The sequence below is a fragment of the Agelaius phoeniceus genome, chromosome 3, assembly GCF_051311805.1.
Source record: "Agelaius phoeniceus isolate bAgePho1 chromosome 3, bAgePho1.hap1, whole genome shotgun sequence".
Classification (NCBI taxonomy): domain Eukaryota; kingdom Metazoa; phylum Chordata; class Aves; order Passeriformes; family Icteridae; genus Agelaius; species Agelaius phoeniceus.
The window spans coordinates 60053057-60070109 of NC_135267.1; the positions used below are offsets into that span (position 1 = coordinate 60053057).

Here is a 17053-nt window from a genome sequence, read left to right on the forward strand (position 1 = left end):
AGTGGTGGCAGAAAGTGAGAAGATGAAGCTGGATATTGATATGCCAACGTGAAGTTCCCTAATACACTCTCTAAGTTTCAATGGTATTTCTGTTCCATTAAAGAACTGATATTTGAATAAAGGAAGTAACTATTTCTAGCCACTTAAGTCCAGCAAATTAATTTATTCTCAGCCAGTACACCGAGATGGCATTTTAACAAGAAGACATTTCAAAGTTACATGCATATGTTATGGTTATAATACAGAAACAGATATTAATCTAAAAACAGAGCAGTGGATGTGTTAGATTTTCAAATATAATGTTCTAACTCTAAATGGTTTACTGAAAACCCCACTCGAGATTTTTTCACCTTCTGGTTGCTTACATCCAATCTTACATCAGTAAGTGAGCTGATCATTTCCTTTTTTGTTTTTCAATATTAACATTAGTTTGATCTGATCTGTATAACTTCTACACGTGCAAGAAATCCACACCAATTTTAGAATTAAACAGGCTTTTATGTCATGCACTCAAAGATTTCCATGAGGAAGGTCAGAGAATTTACTCACGCTATGTTTCCTGAGAAGCTCTTCAGGATTTCCTTTTTCTTTTAAGCAACAATTGGCAATCTGTATTACTTTCTCCAGTTCTGCTCTAGACTCCTCAAACTTCTTCATCAAACGGCTATTTGCTTCTATGTTTTTTCTCCACTCACCAGCTTTCCTGACCATATTCTGAGTCACAAGCAAAGAAAATGAGCTGGTACTTTCACACTGAGTTTTATTCGCTCTCTTTTACCATGACCTTACAAAACATGCATTTAATTTGTTTCACTCTTTTAAATATATGATTTTCACCATGCTTCTTCCTCTCATGATCCCATTTTCCCTATTTTTAATACTGAGGCGTGTGCTAATGTCATCATTCAAATAAAAATTAGTAGATTAGATGTCTCTGATATTTTCAGAATGCCTCTGCCATTTGATTAGTGAGTTTTTTTCCTAAATCCTGCTTTCAAACATAAAGCACCTGATATCATCAGAAGCTTGACATTTCACTTTTCCTAGCACCAAACTCTCTCCCCTAAAATGACTCAAAGTGAGGGTGTGGTTTGACCCATGGATCCAACCAGTTCCATGCTACAGTTCTTCTGACCTGGAAGAGGTTTGTATGATTATCACACCAGTACATCAGATAAGCAACTGGGAACAAAACTGCTTAGAAGACAGCAAATTTTGTGGTTTAGCTGCTGAAATCCTCATTTTGCAACCCTAGTCACAACTTTTCCATTAGTCTGCTTTTTAGTCCATCCCTGTGCACTGCAATATCCAGTGTCTCCAATTTCATGGGCAAGTAAGAAAACTTACCAGGAGAAATGAACAGTTCAGCACTTGAACTGCTGCAAGGTACTTGCATCACTGCCTACTGTACATCCACTTCACCATCCTCACTGATTACAAACCTCAGTGTAAGGAATATTGGTGAGTTTACCCAGCCAGCTAATCAAACCTTTCTTTCTCAACTAAAACATCTTGCTAAATATTTTCAAAGTTTTCTGATAAAAATATCTGCATAGTAATAGAATTGTATAGGGTTGTACTCTTTACATGAAAAACTGCCAGTTTCCAGTCCGACACACTTTGTATGATTATACCCTATTTTTTAGGTTTATTTTCTAACACAAGAGATAAACCACAGGCCAGCCCTATAGAAACAGAGTAATTAATGTTGAACATGGTAATTTTACCAAGTTACAAGTGCATCTGCTTTTGCTACAATAAGCTAAACTTAAACAGTTATTTCTACACTGGTGCCGAACAGCCCCAAAAATAGCAGTAGCAACTGATAACAACAGGTAAGGGGAAATATAGGTCAAAGGCCACATCTTTGGATTATCAAATGAAATAGATTTGCAGATTTCTATATTCACAGTCTACTGCATTTTCTGAGGAAATAAAAAGTCCAGCAATAGTGGCATGTGCAAGTTTCCATATTCCATGCTTTGTGTGAAAGGGGATGTGTGGGAATATAGAAGCAGATGACAAGCCAAGATAATAAAGTCAGGAAAAACAACAAACAGTGCAGCCCTAACAGTAGGATTTCAGTTTCCTCCATCCAAAGGGCCCTGAGGCATGTGAAAGTTCTCTTAAATCCTGGGTTCCTCTGTGGCAGGCTCACCTCTGAATAAATGCATGGAGAACATGACTGTCAATCCCCTGACCCCTTATTACGTGATAAAGACAAATCTTTAGTTGATAACTTGACATCAAAGAGGTGAGCTATCCAGGACAGTAGCTACAGAGTGATGAAATGTAGGTACAGTAGGATGGATCAGCTGCACATGAACAAATTTTCAGAAATATGCATCAAGGTATGGCATTTTTACCTGAAAAGTAATCTGAACTTGTGTAACTTTCTTCTGAAATGTTGACTGATGAAAATGCTTTAACACTTCAGTTGAAGCCACACACTGAAGGATACTCTGACTATTTCTCTCAATTAGGGACACATCTTTCTTGCAGTTTTCTTGATAAGCTACCAAATCCTGAAAGAAAAAAAAAAACATATCTACCCTGGCCAGGAACAAAGAGGAAAAAGGTTTGGCAAAATAACAGGAAGATGCTTTTTGAAAGTAAAGACAAAAGAGATGAGGTCACAGGACTATCACAAAGAGACTACACAAAATATTACATGGAATAACACAGATGACACAACTTTCTCCTTGGATGTGAACTGTTGAACCCAAATAGATTTCTAGCTATTCACAAAACAAAGTACAGATATGTACTCAAACCCTTTGGGTAGAGAATGGAGGTCTATTGATCTACATTGCCAATACATTGTAGGTCAATACATTATTCTGTGATTTAATTTTATGGTATTTCTATATTTATAGTATAATTGAAAATAACCAACAGTGACATAGGAATGACAGCTCCCAGTAGCAGAGAGCTTAGCTCCTGCTAAGCTGTACATTAGCTCCTTCCTTGCCTTTCAACAAATTAATCCTTCATGTCAGCTTTTGGAATTCAGATTTCATTATAAATTACATTAAGTCATGAGAAATATACTTTTAAAAAGAGAGAAAAAAAAAGCATGCATGAAATAGTGCAGGCTGAAAAAATGTTTTAAAAATCCTACTTTGATTTTAACTTTTCAAGGGAGTTCTGACTAGCTCTGAACTGCTCCAAAAACAAATGCTTATTAGCCATTAAGAAAAGTTAATGCTATACTGCAATTAATTTCAAATAAAGCACTTTTCCAAGCCTTTAAAAAATAGTCCAAGGAAACTTAGAGAAGTTTCTGATCTCGATTTTTCACCTGCTTAAATAAAAAACCCAATGTAGTTCTTGTATTTCAGTCCAAATTCCACTAGATTAAAAAAAAAAAAAAAGTCTTATGTTTACTTCTTGGATTTAAACCAGGACACTAGATAGGAACAAAAGTTTCAATTTTTTTTTTGCATTTATGCCTAGCTGACGTTAGGATAAGGCTACATCTGTTGCCTGAATATCTGCTCAGCTTACAGAGTTACAATCCAAATTCTTAGAAAGATGGTTGCAAATACTCAGAGGCAGCAGACCTTCATGAGATGCTTTGGAAACTTACTTGGGCTTTTTGTTTAAGAACAGTTGTTGGTTGTGCTTCAGGATCCAGGATAGAAATTATTTCATTTACTTTTTCAAGAGATTCATAAAAATGTGTGATTTGTTTCTCCAGTTCTTCCAGTGGAGACAGGAGACGTTGGCATTCATACAGCAGGGCACTGGAATACTCCTTAACCTTTTGGTCAAGAAAAACAGCTATTGAAACAGTTGTAAAATTCAGTAAATAGCAGCTTTTTCTGCATGTAGGTTTATATAGTTGTTACCTACTCTTTTTTAAGATAGAGCAGTCCTGATCTTGTATTACTCCTTAATGAAAAGAGTATTAAATTTAAGGATGGTAGTCTTAGCATTTAAGAGAAGCAACACCTCCTCCACCCTGAATCAACCTATTGTTACAACTATGTACTTGTTCAAACGCACATCTGTGAGAATTTATGTACAGGACCCTACTATTCATTATTACAACAATTTGTAATAAAAAAAAACAATTTGTAGTAAAAAAAAAGCATTCTGCAACCTTGCCCAGCTGCTCTTTGAGCCTTGTCAAAGTTCCCAGCATTTCATTGGCTTCCTCTTGGGAAACTTCTTTTGTAATAAGTTGCACCGTCCTTGTAACCGCTTTGTACTGAGCTTCCATTGCCGGCAATTTCTGCTTGATATTCTGAAAGAAGTGTTTAAAAAATATTTCAACAACAGTATTTATGGGTTCATGGGAGATAAAAGAATAATGAATGATATATATTCTAATTGTAAATTATTTTTGTCCCAGGATCATATTTCAAATCCATGAAAACGGAGCCAAAGAGTATCAATCAACTCACCTGAATATGATTTGAAACTAAAAAGAAAGAAATACCTACTGAGAGAGTATTTTGGAAATTTTCTCTAAAAATGTCACTAATAGAATACAACTATATATTTTTTAGATATAGCTGAAACCACGCAAAAAAAAAAAGGCACCACTGATAAAAACCCCAATTAATAATGGGAATGCATACTGAAATAAATTAATAAATTTATGCTATCAGAATTAAACAGTTGCAATTTTCTTTCTTTTGAAGGAGGAAGAAAGAAACGAATGGCAGACACTTACTTCTAAATCTTGCACAAACATTTTGACATCATGAAAGGACACTTCTACAGGGACTGAAAATTTTGCATTGCTTCCATCAATAAAAGCTGTCAGATGGGCCACACCATCCACATACTCCTTCCTCATTTTGTCCAGTTCATCTGCTCGAGCATACTAAAAAGGAGAAAGGAAAAAATACAAACCAAAACAACAACAACAACAAAAAAAAACCACCCAAACAAAACAAAAAACCCCAATCCAAATTAGACCAAATTACATACCTAGCAAATAAGTAATGATTTAAGAGAATTAGCATGCTTTCAGTGCAATTGTTTGCTGGAAATATTCCATTCAATGAAATACAATATAATAGAAAGCTATCTAAATTCATCATCTGCATTAGTTTCAATAGTAATGACGTTAAGACAAAGGTCAGCCATACAGGAGATCAGCCTCTTTTAAGGTCTGGGGAATACCAGACTCGTTTGTTTCTACCCTAGAATCAACAGTTCAATTAATTTCTCACTACCTACAACATCAATTTTGAAAATTCAGCAAAGAGAATAAAACATGAAAAGTCTAGAAAAGCTAAAGAATAAGGGAAATCTTAATGAAGGAATGCTGGCTGGGGGAAGGGGAAGCCCATGCCTTAGAAAGTAGAAAGAGCTGTGTGACAGAAATGGTGAAAAAGTCTGCAAGAAAAAAAAACCCACATAGCCAGCATATGAAAGAAGCTGCATTAAGTAGTGGAAGAGACATTTACATCAGTGAATCACCCTAAATAGCATCAGCAAGTAAAGCTTGAGAACATTCTTGTCAACAGTCTGGAAAAGTTACAATAGAAGAGAGACAATCATTTTCTGCTTTTCCTTTTAACTTGACTGCATAGGAGATAATGCCAGTAAAGGAAACAGATTCAGTACCTTCAAACAGGCAATTACTATTTAAAAATCACTGAAAGGGGACAATATAGATTGATGTATATTGACTAGAACAAAGATATTTTCTAACGTGTTTATGAGTTATGAAATAGTTCTGTGTAATTAAGATCACATCTTCTCTTCGGTTTCTAAAGAGCAAATATAGAAACCACAACTCTTTTTGTATCAGCTGAATCTCTTACATGAGGTAAAGGATAGGTTTATTTGTTTACTATAAGAGCCTGCTTACAGGCAAGATAGAAGTAAAATCTGACCAAAATGGGGAAAAAATTTAGTTAATTAAATTAATTATTGTCCCTGCTTATGGTTGCCATACAATAATTTGAAGGAGCTTTCTTTAAAGAGTAGTGAAAATAATAATTTTCACCATGTTCACTGTTTAGCTTCACAGAGCTTTTACAGTAGCAATAGGTACTGAAAAAGTAACTTTCTTTGTAGAACAGAAGTTATGTATCAATAACATTTACTGTGTCAAGACGGGTGACTATGATGAAAAACTACAGCTTAATTAAGAATGTCCCTTCACTAGCCCCCAAAAACCAAAAAGGTAAATAAAAGAAGAGCCCAAATACAATAAATTACTGTCATGGAGTAATTTCTAATTTAAATACTGATGAACAGTTAGGAACTTTAGAAAGCTGTCCTATAGTCCTGCCAACAGGGCAATCTGTCTTGCTTCCCTGGAAATGACAAAGTAAATATTTAAAAGCAACAAGGGTAAAATCACCTACTTGCTTAACTTGCATAAACAATTCTCTCCATCTTCCATTTAGCAATAAAAGCTGCTGTTTAAGGTCTCTGGAAATGGTCTCATCACATGTTTCAATTAGAAAATTACCAGCATCGTTCATGGCTGTGTGCTGTTGGATCCAATGAGGTAAGTGCCGAAAGAAATCCTGAGGAAGAAAATAAAAACAGTTCCAAAACCTTTCCAATTAGTCTTTATCTTAAATCATAAACCTAAAATTTAATCACCCACTCATGACTTGATAAAATCTTGTTGAGCAATTATCTCCTGGTACTCTTCACATCAAATATGCCACAACAGGATTTTAATGTCTGTGAATATAACCTGTGGAATTAAAAATTACTGCCAGTTTACTTACAGCTCATTTTACTCCCGTGAGTGACTTCAGTTAAACCAATGAAACTCCTCCTTAAGAGAAAAATCCATAATTGAAAATGCTGTTAGGACTCAAGTATTTTCTGTGTTGTCCTTAAACAGTGTGGGCTGACAGTAACCCAGCCATATACAAGCTGTGGAGTGGTCCTTCCCCTCCTGTGAACCACATGCAGCTTTCCAAGGTCTGGCCTCTAACAAGGCCTTTGAAGACTGATTTTTTTTTTAATCACTGCTTCCTCCTATCTCAGAGCAGGTGAGCACAGAGGGGAAAGAGATGGTTGTCACTGATTTTGTCCCCTTCACTGAGACAGCCTAATAAACCATACGCATCTTGTAGGCAGGTATGTACACAGAAACTGGTAGAGAAGACAAAGACCAATTCCCTCCTTTTCTCTGTTCCTGACAGTGGGCAACTGTTCCTAAGGCAGGTATCCCTGGGCTCTATGGCTCCACCTATATCTATAAACAAAACAGGACTCAAGCACTGTCTCATGGTTGTCCACATCTTCTCTGACATGGTTTTGGCTTGTCCCCAGTACCCTTCTCCCAAACAATGCATAATTCAATGAATAGCACAGTCTGATCCAAACAGACTGGATCATGAGGGTGCCTTCCTTCAGGGGAGAAGGAGTAATCAGAAGGATTCAAGCTACCTGATCCTCAGATTTAGGAGGGGCAGTGATGCATTTTGTTTACGACTATCAATCTATATTGATAGTCATAAACAAAATATATATATCAATTATATCAACCCTATAATTCCAAAACCATTCACCTTCCATGTGACAGTCCAATACAGTCCTTTGCTCAATGGGACATAAGAAAAATTCCTATCCAACCACACTGTCAGCCACCCCAAATTTCAGAGCTACAGTTCTGAAACTGTATTTGTCAGAACCCACCCCCATATAAAAGAAGTTCAGATGCAACTGTAAAGAAAAAGTCACGTGGTTGTATACTGGTCAAATATATTGAAGAGAGAATTGAACAGCACACAGTGTTTCAGTTCCTTAAAGCTGAGATCAATAGGATTCAGGTGCTCTGTACTAAAATACCAGTGAAAAAATTTAATCAGCTCAGTAAACTGCATCTGCAGTTTGAAGCTTTTTTCACTTGCAGTGAAGCAGCCCCCTTGCTTTGTACAAAGGCTAATCTTTATGAGCACATCCAAAAGAAATAAAGTCTACTGAATCTGGCACTGGTCAGCTTTCCAATGGTCAGGCTCATTAGAGGGCAAGAAGAAAAAAAGCACGTGGAGTGAACTACTCACATCCTTGTTTCCGCACCTTATTCCCACAACCCATTACCTTCTGCAGACCTGGCTGGGGAGGCTCTCCATTTCAGAAGCCAACCTAAGACATGTTAATTTTAAACAAGTTTGGGAAGCACACCTCATTCTCAATTAAAACAATGCACCTCTTTTTAAGGAAGCCGCTAGATGAGATCTAGAAGCTCTCTAAAACCTTTTGGATACAGCTGTGTGAGAAAAGTGTGGGAGGATGCAGTTAGAGTGAAATTATGGAAAGTGCTTAGGAGGTAGTGGAAGTAAACAAAGGAGCTGTAGAAGGAACAGTTTGAAAAATCCAAGCATACTGGTATTTTTTTTTGCAAAATCTTCAGTATTAGAGATTCACAATAAGGTTTCTGAAAACTGAAGCCAATGAGAAAGCCAACAGGGCACTTTCTTTTCCAAATAAAACATGCTGGTCTGGAAATGATGCAGAGATAATGCAAAGAAGACAAAATCATGACAGCATGATGAAGGGCTACTGTGGTCTCTGCCTAGGATAGAATATAGAGGCCTTAAGTAATACAGGTATGGTATGGAAATGGGCACCTTTGTATGATATTACTGATATCTTTGTGGCTTTACAGAAAAAATATTTTGAAATGTTAAAAATGTTTGACGCCACATTCCAGACAATAGTTATCATCTTTCACATGGTATTCCAGATGATTTTTCTTCATGGCTGTAAAACTATTAATTTTACAAACCACTATAAAAATTGATTTTGGTTTTAATAATCAAATATTAAAACTGCTAAATCAGACCTATCCTGGGAACTATCTAAGTGAATATGATTGCTGTGGAGAGCTTAAATCAACATTAAAAGTAGAACTTTTAAAATATGTATCTCAGTCTACAGACAGATGCTACCACGCAGTTACCTTTAACAGCTTGAGCCAATGTATTTTTAAGAAAAAAAATTAGCATTTTGGGAAGAATAAAGCTTCATGTCTAAGGTTTTCAACAAGATTTCCTGAATTTTTGAAATCATGTATCAGAATGAAAAGAATTACTTGTTGGATTTATGTTAGAAACTAAAAGCAAGTATGTACTGTATGGGCATGTTCAAATTTCTGCTTTGAAAATCTTTGAAGATAAAGTTATACATCCAAACAGAAAAGTAAATGTTTTGATTTTATTCATATGCATGGATTTAAGAATATTTCATTTTAATAATTGCCCATTTACTTACATAAAACATACATAGCATCTAAGATCACCCTGATCAGCAGAAGTCATCCTTCCTGCCAAGTAACAATTTTTTGAATCTATATTATGCCAGACTGTTTTTTTCACTGTTTTATTTTATTTAAAAAGTGTATTCCATTAATTTACATCAGTTTGAAATAGCAAACTTTAAAAAAAAAGTCTACTGTTTTTTCACATAACATGAAATGCTCATTCCTGAACTGATGTCAGTTTGCCCTCTTACAGCCCATGAGAACCCTACTTGAGTGTGAAGAGCTATATAGCTGCTACATTGGGATCAGGTGCAAATTCAGCACTTATTAAATGCAGGACTATTCAAGTCATTCCAGGTTATTATTGAAGGTTTACAAACCTAAATCTCAGCGCCTCAGTACTCTAACATTACAACAGGAAAAAAAAGAAAAACTAACCAGAAGAACTATCTTTATAACTTCAGGTCCCCAAAAATCAATTGTCTAAAAGATTTCTGAAATGCCAGGGAAATGGGTTAATTAATCTGCCATCAAATATAACAACACATATTAATAACACTGCTCTTTGAAGGTTATGAGTACTGAAATCTGTCATCTAGAAAAGTCAGTGGAAATGTCTTTATAGCTAGTCCATGATTACTCACTTTGGTGCTAAGAGCTGTATTTGCCTTTGAGTTAATCATGCAACATTCCCATCTCTGAGCAATACTGCTGCCCTATATTCATGTCAAAAATGCCTCTAGCCATGGTACCACAGATGAGGCTTTCTCCATTGTGAATATATTCGTGTATGTACATATATATATATATGTATATACTTGGGTACACATATATTTGTCTCTAGATGCTATACAAGCAAACACTGAATCTCCTGTGTTGAATGAAGACAGGATGTCAAAGTCTGAGCAAAACCTAAGCAAACGCAAAAAAAAAAATTCCAGTTTTTCACAATTTACAAAACAGCCATATGAAGATGCTACTAGCACATACCTTTTTGGAATGTTCAGGCTGATTCAGCATTTTTTCAGCATCTTCAAGCCAAGCTTGCAGACCTGCCACAGTGCTGCTGTATCTGTCCCAATTAGCAATTACTTCTTCCAGCATGCTTCTTACACTTCTCACCTCTACTGAGAGGTTCCTCCACTGAGCTGTGGTGTCACTCATGAATTTCATCACATTCTCAACTTCTTCCACTGAAATACAGGAAAGACATTGATTATTTTGTTTCATTACCATTTCTGTAAAGATTAATTTTATATCATGCTTATTCACTGTCATCAGGGAATGTTATTTTAATGTAACTTCTATTTCAGTAGGCTTTTAAATACGAATGTTCAGTTCATAGACCAATTTTAGCACAAGATCATGACTGAGAAATTAAATGTGTGAATTAAAGACTTAGGAAAGTACATAAAATGAGTGTTAAATTAAAACAGTAACACTGCATATTGTGTGTGGTGTCCATTTCAAATCTGCAATAAAAGAAGTCAAGAGACAGACTTGACTTAAAAATAGCAGTAAATGGGAGTTGCATAATATAAAAACACATATTATGTCTACATTGAAAAGTATGGAATGAACTTCTGATCTTCCTGCCATTGACTTTGAAACCAAACTGCTGCTAATTTTTGCTATTTAACTTTTAGCATTTTCCACATGGCAAGAAAGGAAAAAATGTGTCCTCATTCCAATGGAAAACAAACAGAGAGAAGAAAAAAAGGGCAAGAAAATGCTGAGACTTCAGAAAAGATGCAGAATATATTTGTTTTAAAGAGTTTTTAGCCAATTTGAACTGCTATTGCTGAATTCATATATGTTAGTACTTGTTCTTTAGAACAGAATTTGCTACTGGATTTTATTAATAGCATTGAATAAGTCTCTGATTTTGTTATTTGTAAGAATACCTTGGAAAAATGTTTACTTTTGTAAAACTTGGATGTCACTATCAATTGAAATTTCACAACAAACAAAAGTATCCATTTCCTCCCCCCCTTAGCAGCAGCTGCAAAAATCCTCCAAAGACATTATTGTGCTATGATTAAAGTGATCTCATGTCTGTAATTATCTAGGTCAAATATTGCCCTCGAATTCTCACTGAACTCAGCAGCATTCAAGAATGACAGGAGGCAGCTGTTGAACCAGCTATATGTTTTTTCTCATGTATGTCCATACTGCAACTACCATTTGAGTTCCTCTTACAGGTTTTCAAACTTAATGAATTACCTCCAATAAACCAAAGGATGATTTTGCAACTACAATACTGGGACCAACTCCCAGTTGTCTTTTTCTTTTAAATTAAGCGAAGCCAGGGAGTATTTCCAGGCACTAGAACATGATTTTCCCTACTCCTAATCTGGTTTCTATCACAGTTTTTCATCCCAAATTAACAACACTGAAATAATCCAAGAGTTAGCATGGACAATGGGCTTTTCCCAGGAGGAAGTCTGAATCTCCTCTGAAGATTCAGAAGCAGCAGGCTGCTCTGGACCAGGTGCCCACATACTAGTGACAAAGAAATATAGACCTTTACCTGAGCCATTTGCTTTGGCATACATTTCAGCTGCTCGTTTCAAGATCTGGTAGGTAACTTCATACTGCTCAAAGAACTTACTATTTTCAATCACAGACTGAAAAGAAGAAAACATCATAACAGATAAAATAAAGATGGGTATTAGGATTAGCAATAATTTATATAAAATTACATCAGGACACTGATGACATTTAACTTCATTATTCCTCCATTCATACTTTCATCATTATAAAATAATATTTTAAATACCCTAATTATAAAACAGCATAAAAATGTCACCTTTTCAATTTAATGGTACAGCAGAGTATATAATTTCAAATACAGATTTACTTACTTTCCACAAGGAAATGTTATTTGAAGTTTTCTCATTTGCTGTCTTGCTGGAAATCACTAGCATATGATACTTAGAATATACAGAAACTGAGTAACTAACAAGTTGTTTAATGAAAACTGTTTTACCCTCAAAACTAAGTGACTAAGTGGAATAGTTTTAATAAAACAGAAATTTTCCTCCATATATGTCACCACAAAAATCAAATCCAATTGTTCCTGTACTAAGCCTTTGCAGTAAGACAGGTTACACCTTAACAGATGAAAAACTTTTGCTTTATTCTTCAATTTTTCTTTACCTCCTTTGCAACTGCCAAAAAGTAAGATCATGGAAACACTGCACAAAGAGATGCTGCTTTTCCAAAGTGTGACACAATTCTGTTCCTTTGTGAGTGATGGTTTAGCTCTGTGATGTGTTAAAGTGCGATGAATAAATTATCTGGAAATATTTTGGTAAAAAATTTATGCCTCTGACATTTATGCCTCCTTATCCCTTATGGCAAATGAAATTGACCTTTTTTTACATGTCTTTCAGAATGTTATTTCCTTTAAGTGCAATACAAAATTATAGCTCTACATTATGCAAGCACATTATATCTTGCATTACCAGTGTTAAAACAGGAAGAGAAAAGTAGAGTTTGGAATGGTTCTGTAATTTATGTTACATCTCATCCCTCCCCAGCTACAGACTACAAAATAAAGGAATGCATACCCCTACATATGTCTATACAAGGTTTGGAATGCTAGAATAGACAAAATCAGGCAAGTGTGATTTTGATTAAACCAGGTTGCAAATAAAGTCCATGTTCAATGTATTTTAAGCAGGAGAATCAGATCTTGTGTGTTCATAAACCCATATTATATAACATGAAAAATGCACTTAAAAATAATTCTGCCAGTATATAACTAAACCCTTCTATTTAAAACCTTTGACAGTTGCTATGTCAGGTTACAACAGCTTTCTAGTAGATAATTTAGAACTGTTTTTATAACTAAGGAAACTAGAAGTCAAGAACAATCATAATTTTTCTCTGTTCTCCTGTTAAAACAAAATCTGCCATGTATGAAAACCTACAGGCTTTATCATGAATTGTGTGACAGACTCATGATTTCGCCTTTGCCAAACCCATGCAGACATGTTAACCTGAACCAAAACCTCCAAGACTTCACCTGAAAGAGCAAAAAAACTCATATAACAATGATATCAAGAGCTATCTGAAATGTTTTCAAAAATTAAATAAAGATATTTTACTGATTAATATTGTCTACCATCTGACAAGACTCCTTGAAGAAAATAAGCAGCTTTCTCAAACCAGTGTAGCATATGATGCTAAAAAAGTGCTAACACAGCAGTGCTACAACACATTTCCATGGGGTAAAATCCATGGATGACTGTACCTAGTATCTCCATTACAGTGGAATTTGGTACAATTTATTATTCAGGTTGATGGTGTGCAAGTCTGTGCTGACCTTTACTTCCGGTGTATGTCAGACGGGTGAAAAGATGCTAAGATTAAGTAAAAATCACCACTTTTATTTTTAAGCTACAGTACATAAATATTTTCCAGGCATATGTTCTATCCAGATCCTAATTACGCATGTTCCTAGAATGCTGACATTCCCCAGTCTGTTTTGGCAGACAAACAGACTTACATTTTTATCTCCTGCTAATATAATCACTCTGACTATAAGGTACTGACTACAGCTTTCCTATGTAAGACTCCTAATATACTGGAAGAGTATTGTCTTTTTCTTTTAAATTAAGCGAAGCCAGGGAGTATTTCCAGGCACTAGAACACGATTTTCCCTACTCCTAATCTGGTTTCTATCACAATTTTTTATTGTAAGAGTAACACTTGTCCCTTAGTCCTAGAAAACTGGTCCCAGGTAAGCCAAAGCACATCAATCCTCTTTCCATCACATCTTGAAGGAGCAGGAGTCAAGGCCATTTCAAGAGTGAAAATGAGATTTATTTATCTTCTTGTCCTGATTTCCTCATTTTGATGTTATACAGTTTCAAAAATAATGCAAGGAAGCATCTTCCTTCCCTAAAGACCACCTCAGCATCAGTGGTGTGAATTACAAGAACAATTGAGGCACTTGCAAACTAATATACAAATTAATAACTTCATGTTCCTCTTAAAGGAAAAAAAAAATAAGAAAGTTACTAAAAAACCTTAAAAGTTCAAGCTACCACTTTTTTATTATTTCCCTTGTCACCTTTTAGTAGTGTTTTTTACAGTCTTAGAGAGTAAAAAAATGGACTACAGTCCTAGTTATTGCACATCACTCCAGTGAACTAAGTTAAATCAAGTAATTATCTGAAGTTTGTAAAGCTTGTCTATAAAAGTAGGTTAACTGACTCTTGAATTTTTGTGTGTCCCTAACTGCTAGAGTTTAAACACTTTGAAGAGTGAGAATTTCACTCAAATTTCACTGAGTTTGAAATTTTCTTTTCAAAAAAGTGGGGACATCAGTAATTTTCTCTGCTCATTGACCTGGCTCTGAATGGTTCTGTAGCTGCATTATTTTTTTCAGACTTAATTTTTGTGTGCAAGTTTCCCCATATGGATTAGATAGAAGGGAAGAATATATTTAGACCAACCCTGCTTTTGAAAGAATCCTTCATGCCCTAATGTAGAAGTGCAGCAGTACTATCATTCTACCTACACTTGGCACTGCACGTGTGAATTTAAAAAGATGCAGCAGCGTAACACTGAAGAAGAAATTATCAATGAAGACTTGTAAGTCAAGAGTTTCTGTTCCTTAACATTGTAAATGGCTGATGCAGAGCTGGAGCAAACTCTTTCCAGAATAGAAATTTTAAAAAAGGGTTTAATATACTAATGCTGAGTAGGAAAAGAAAAATCATTCTTTAGAAGAAGAAAATTAATCCCCTATAGGTATATTATATTAAAAAAGTATATGAAGGTAAAATAACATTCTTTTTTATTTGTCTTTTGGAAGACTCTAAAAATATCGTGTGTGAATGCATGCCAAATGCCTCCTCTGTCTTTAACTCTTAAACTGTATAGAGTCACTATAAAGTGCTTCTATCCCAGTGTAAAAGAAGAATAAATTAATTTCTCTGGAATTGCTATAAAAAGGAAGCAAAAATCTAGGATTTGGAACCTCCAGACATGCTTGCTAAATTAATCACTGGACAGCAGCTGGAATAATATTTCTCTTTTTCAAAAAATAATGCAAAGAGAATAATTTTTACTTTTAGCCTTTTGACTAAAGTTCCTCCATGGGGAAGACAGATTGACCTCTGAAGATATATTTCATAGGAATGCAGTCAAAGTTGATGACTGACAAATCTGATATCTGTGTCTGCTCTTTTATACAATTCTAGAAAATTTAAATATGAAAATTTCAAGAATGGTTATAAAAAGAGGACAACCCCAACTTACAATATAATTTTGAAGAAGCAGTTCCACGGACTCTCGCCTTCCGTATTTGATAATCCATGATTTTAACTTTGATTCTGCAAAGACTAAGAGTGACAGCAGACGGTACTTCAGTTCCAGAAACTCCATCTTCAACAGATGGAGCTCAGATGAAGAGACAACAAAATTAAACCTATAAAATGAATCACAGTATAATATAATAGAGCAATATTCATTTTTGCAGAAGACACTGAAAGCAGTTTGGATATTTTTCTAATCTTTCACCTCATTAAAATCTACAAACATTTAATTATGTGTGATGATATTCTAATGACTGCTCTTGAACAATAAACTAATTACATTTCTTTTTAATCATAGAAAACATCAGTTCACTTCTGTTATTAAGTTTTGCAAAGTCATTTTTCTTTTCACATACATCCTGGCTGTTATATAACATTTCTTCCAGGGACAAGTAATAACAGCATCACTATAAAAAAAGTATTCCTATCCAAAATTTATTGCTTATTTTGATTCTTATCAATCTTAAAAGCATCAGGTTTTTCAGTATATTTTTATGTATAGTCTAGGAGGTTTTTCCATCCATCCATCCAGTTTGCCACTGAGAAATGTAACTAGACAATGATCTCTGCATGAACAGATAAAAAAAGCAAACAGGCTCCCCTTCATGCACGGAAGCTTTTCATTTCAGATTGAAAGCCTTACCTGTCTGCCATATCCTCTAACTGGTCATGTGGAACAGGCACGCCATTAACAGACCTGGTCCTGTGGATCTCGTGGAATGCCTTTTTGTGACCATCTATGTTTTTCAGCAGATCCTGATTGGATTTTAAGAAAGAGAGAGATATTGAGAGAGTGGGGGGAGGGAGGAGAGGGAGAGAAAAGGCTCACAGTAGGCTATCTAACTAATAAGCACAGTTTTAAGCTGGCTCTGATGACTCAATGTAGTTAACTATTTGATCGTGCTCTCACATTTCCATATGCAAGGTAGCGCACACCACATAAGCATTTACAGCAACTTAAACGTTTACACAGGGAACTCCCTTATGTGAAGCTCTGTTACAGCCATGTCGAACAATTATGAAAGATTTTAAAACAGGATACACTGCAAAAGGTTTAACAAAACAAGAACCCTTAACTGTATTAAATAATCTCTGAAAGTCAGTCTGCCAGTATGCTAACATCCCAAAAGCATAATCCTCCTAAATTTACTCTTTAAATCTTTATAACAGATACTAACCTTTGCTAAGTATAGACTGAAATTTTAAGCAACTGATCTGCTCTGCTATATATAGGAAGAAAATCTATAGCTCCTTCTCTAAGTACATATTCCATATTTAGTAAACTTTTCGCTCTCTCACCATCAAAAGACTTCAGGATGGCTGTCTCAGCCCTGCACGAGCGACTGCGGAATGTGGTACCCGACCTGTATTGCTGCGATCTGAACCGTAGCAGTGCAAGCCCTACGGCAGAGCACACTTCAACTGTAACTAAGCAACACCGCTTCAAACGGCTTCCTGGAGATTACATATTGAAATGAATGACTGGCAGCAGTCTTTGAAGAGATACTCTTAGCAGTAACACGTCAAGTCC

At 35.4% G+C, this 17053-nt stretch overlaps 1 protein-coding gene across 9 annotated transcripts in view; it reads right to left on the minus strand.

The window, feature by feature from the left end:
- SYNE1 (spectrin repeat containing nuclear envelope protein 1) overlaps positions 1-17053 on the minus strand; it is a 287608-nt gene that overhangs the window by 191496 nt on the left and 79059 nt on the right. For 8 of the 9 annotated variants that reach the window (XM_077175388.1, XM_077175395.1, XM_077175394.1 and 5 more), the window contains 10 exons: positions 16166-16278; positions 15467-15635; positions 11724-11820; positions 10184-10386; positions 6333-6497; positions 4682-4834; positions 4106-4249; positions 3590-3763; positions 2367-2525; positions 550-714 (listed from right to left, as the gene is read on the minus strand). In XM_077175388.1, the coding sequence (XP_077031503.1) occupies positions 550-714; positions 2367-2525; positions 3590-3763; positions 4106-4249; positions 4682-4834; positions 6333-6497; positions 10184-10386; positions 11724-11820; positions 15467-15635; positions 16166-16278 (1542 nt within the window). Of the gene's footprint in view, positions 1-549; positions 715-2366; positions 2526-3589; positions 3764-4105; positions 4250-4681; positions 4835-6332; positions 6498-10183; positions 10387-11723; positions 11821-15466; positions 15636-16165; positions 16279-16821; positions 16990-17053 lie in introns of those variants that run through there. The other variant, XM_077175392.1, reaches the window with a different exon arrangement.